Here is a 3,511-nt window from a genome sequence, read left to right as displayed (position 1 = left end):
ACATCAGACAACTATGCTGAGACCTCTCAGGCTGACAATGAGGTTGGTCTGGAGTAAATTTTTAAAAAAGGGTATTGAATTTAGGTATAACTTCCAGTGTAATATCTCTTATTGAGGTAACATTGACATACAGGAGGCAAACAGATCTCCCAGATTTCCAAACTCCCATTCATTCTCCCTATTGCAGATCCATTTAGAAAGAGTGGTGGTACAACAGAAATGTGGTTCCAAAAATGCAGAGTACAAAATGGGAAGGGGCTTTGGAGCTGAGAAGTAGTAACTCAAAAACTGGTACACCATCCATGTGCCACACCATTTCCAGAAAACATGAAGAAACAAATTTTAAGTAAAATAAACCTAACTGTTTAAAATAATGAAGATTAAGTAGAAACATACTAGGAATTACCTTTTTTAATGAATACCTATTTGGATACATTTTTTGGTACTGGTTGCTTTTGTTTCCCATGTTGACTCTGGGAAAATGACATTTTAGGTCTGCTAATATTTTGGCCCTGGTCTTGTAGGTTGAGTCATAACAGGTTATGAGGGTCTCCATTGTGGAGGTGGAATATTTGGTGGGGGGTTCTGTTGTGGAGGTGGAATATTTGGTGGGGGTTTCTGTTGTGGAGGTGGAATATTTGGTGGGGGTTTCTGTTGTTGAATCGGAATATTTGGTGGGGGTTTCTGTTGTTGAATCGGAATATTTGGTGGGGGTTTCTGTTGTTGAATCGGAATATTTGGTGGGGGTTTCTGTTGTTGAATCGGAATATTTGGTGGGGCTTTCTGTTGTTGAATTGGAATATTTGGTGGGGGTTTCTGTTGTTGAATCGGAATATTCGGTGGGGGTTTCACTTCTTGGGCTGGAATATTTGGTGTTGCTTTTGATTCTGGTGTCTCAACTACATTCATTTTAGGGGGAGGCTCAACAATTTGCTCTTTTACCTTAGTTCTTTTCTTCATACAAAGACACAAAAGACAACATAATAAAACTAACAACCAAAACAGTGAAAACAATAACACATAAATCTTCTGAATCTTCTTTCTTCTAGGGGGTGGACCACTGTCAATACTACCTCCATGGCCTTTTATTAGGCAGTTGGGAGGGTCCCACATATAGTTGCAATGGCAGTGATGTTTATTGTTGCAGATCCCCCTCTGATTACAGAACGAAGGTGAACAATTACTATGCAAGTGAGATATATGGACACACTTCTTATGGATGCAGACATGTTCTTCACCGCACTCTGTGCCATCTTTCACTGCACCTATATCAGGTATGGTCATCCCAATGTGGTAGTCAGTACCCCAGCAGTTAAAACCATTGTACTCAATCCAATGCACAGTAGAATGATCTGTTAGAAGAGGAATTTTAGTTACACCCTCACACTGAATTCTCCCACACAAGATATCTGAGATATTACACTTTATATATGAAAAGTTTTGGGTACCACAGTTACCAAAACGGTCACCTAGGGTGTTTATTTTTTTGTAGCAATTGTGGTTTGCATTCTTTGCCTGTTGGCCAAAAATCTGCTTACACTGTGAATTGCGGTCATTGCATCTTTTTTCGTAGCAGTAGGCACTATCATTACAGGGAATTCCATCTTCCACATATACATCATCTGGGCACATATGAGACGTTCCATTGCACCATTCTGGAAGATCACATTCGTTGATCTCCTTTCTACACATTTTCCCTGATGGTAAGAACTTGCAGTCCTGGCAACAAAGCCCATAAGCACATTTAGACCCAAAACTCAGGGTGCAGTTTGACAGACAACAGGCATCTTTTACGCATTGCTGCAAAGTTCCACAGTCACACTCCTCTTCTCCTTCAACAATACCATTCCCACAGCGTTTTCGGTTAAATATGTCACTTGTGTATATATTATAGAACAAGCATTTTGTCTGAGCCACAGCATAATTCCATAAAGCAGCATAACTACAATTGCTAAATTTAGTTACTGGTGGATTATCAAAATGCATGATACATTTATGTTTTCCACATGTACACAAAAATCTATCATGCATTAAACCCAAACCATGCCCTATATGATGAGCCATTGCAATTCCATTAACAGTGAAGGGTTTTCTTGTAAGAGTGATGACTGAACAACTATAGGGTGGTCTACACGTTCCTGACGTATAGGATAAACCACTCATTCCTCTTAATGTCTTATATATTAAAAGATGTGCAGAATCATGTGGCATGCGGGAAACAAGGTTTTCAACCTTCCAATTGCAAAAAATTGCCAGAGATCTCTTTACATCATCTACTTCAATGTAGTTTGCTTGAGTCCACACCTCCATGCCAAACAATAAAACCTTAAGACCTGTTATCTCATAAATGGAATCCACTATATTTACCATAACATATATATCTTCCTGCACTGCTGAGACATTTTTTTTACTTTGAAGATAGAGACTATTGTCAACCACCACTACTATTTCAATAAAGTACCTGTGGGGCCACCAGCCCTCATAAGAACTTTGCTTCAGAGTAGAATTACCAATCTCTTGAAACTCAAATTGCTGTACAATTTCCTCTTGCATAAAGCCAGATTTCATGGTTTTGAATTGAGTCTCCTCTCTATCCATTTTATATATCAGATGTTCAAACTTGGTAGACAAAATCATGGGCTTAATTTCATAAGCAATGTCATTTATCTGTAACAATCCTCGAAAGCCACCAAAACAGGTACTGAGGGCAACCAGGGATTCTGGGTCCCCCTCCACATAACCATGATAGTAGCAGTCATTCTGAACAAAAGGCTGATCCTCAAGGAGAGCACCTTGGTCGCTGTAGGTGAACACTGGGAAGTGTCTGGACAGCAAATGCTTCTTGACCTTCATGTAGACAATGTGTCTCTCACCTCCGAAATGAAGACCATAACAGAGCCAGCCTGGAAACTTCATATTGAGTCTAGCGCCTGTTACCTTCAAGGGAATCACCACTTCTGGAGCACTGTGATATTGGGGGTACTCAGCCCGAGTGTGTCCAGAAAAGGACAGAAACACCCCAAGCCAGCGTAGTAGAAGCATGATCATCATGTACACAGGGCTTCAATTATAGTAATTATGAAGCCATCGTTATGGAAACATTGGTCCAGAGAAAAAGGCAAACAGGGCAAGATCACAGGTGGTCTGGATCCTTATTCTGAGACGGGCAATGCGCAGGGCTAATCATTAAGTATTGGTCTTCTGGAAAAGTTGAACCATTAGAGCAATCAGCCTTATAAGTAAAACAAAAAGCCTGTGGATGGGTGGTTATAATGGCCTGGTGAAGAGAAAGGAAAAGGCATGCAATAAAAGTGATTAGTATTTTGATCAAGGGATGACTCAAGAAACTACCTAGAATTTGCTCTTAAATATTGGAAGTGTATAGAAGAATGAAAACTGGCCAGAGATTTATAGTTACTAAACCTAGATGATGGATAAATAAGGATTCATTATACTATTCTCTAAGTACATGCATGTGTGAACATTTCTGCAATAGTTAAAACAGAAGAGT

At 39.7% G+C, this 3,511-nt stretch overlaps 1 protein-coding gene across 1 annotated transcript; it reads right to left on the bottom strand.

The window, feature by feature from the left end:
• Positions 1–540: 540 nt before the first annotated feature.
• On the bottom strand, positions 541–3,080 carry ADAM29 (ADAM metallopeptidase domain 29; the record flags this gene model as incomplete). The annotated part of the gene is made up of 1 exon (XM_081135428.1): positions 541–3,080. The coding sequence occupies exon 1, from the start codon at positions 3,049–3,051 to the stop codon at positions 541–543; it is 2,511 nt and encodes an 836-aa protein (XP_080991554.1). The 5' UTR covers positions 3,052–3,080.
• Between the last annotated feature and the right edge of the window lie 431 nt (positions 3,081–3,511).

This window comes from Miniopterus schreibersii, assembly GCF_964146895.1.
Source record: "Miniopterus schreibersii genome assembly, chromosome: 4".
In the NCBI taxonomy this organism is placed as follows: domain Eukaryota; kingdom Metazoa; phylum Chordata; class Mammalia; order Chiroptera; family Miniopteridae; genus Miniopterus; species Miniopterus schreibersii.
The sequence above is the reverse complement of the archived record's forward strand: the minus strand, read 5'-3'. Positions and strand labels throughout refer to the sequence as shown.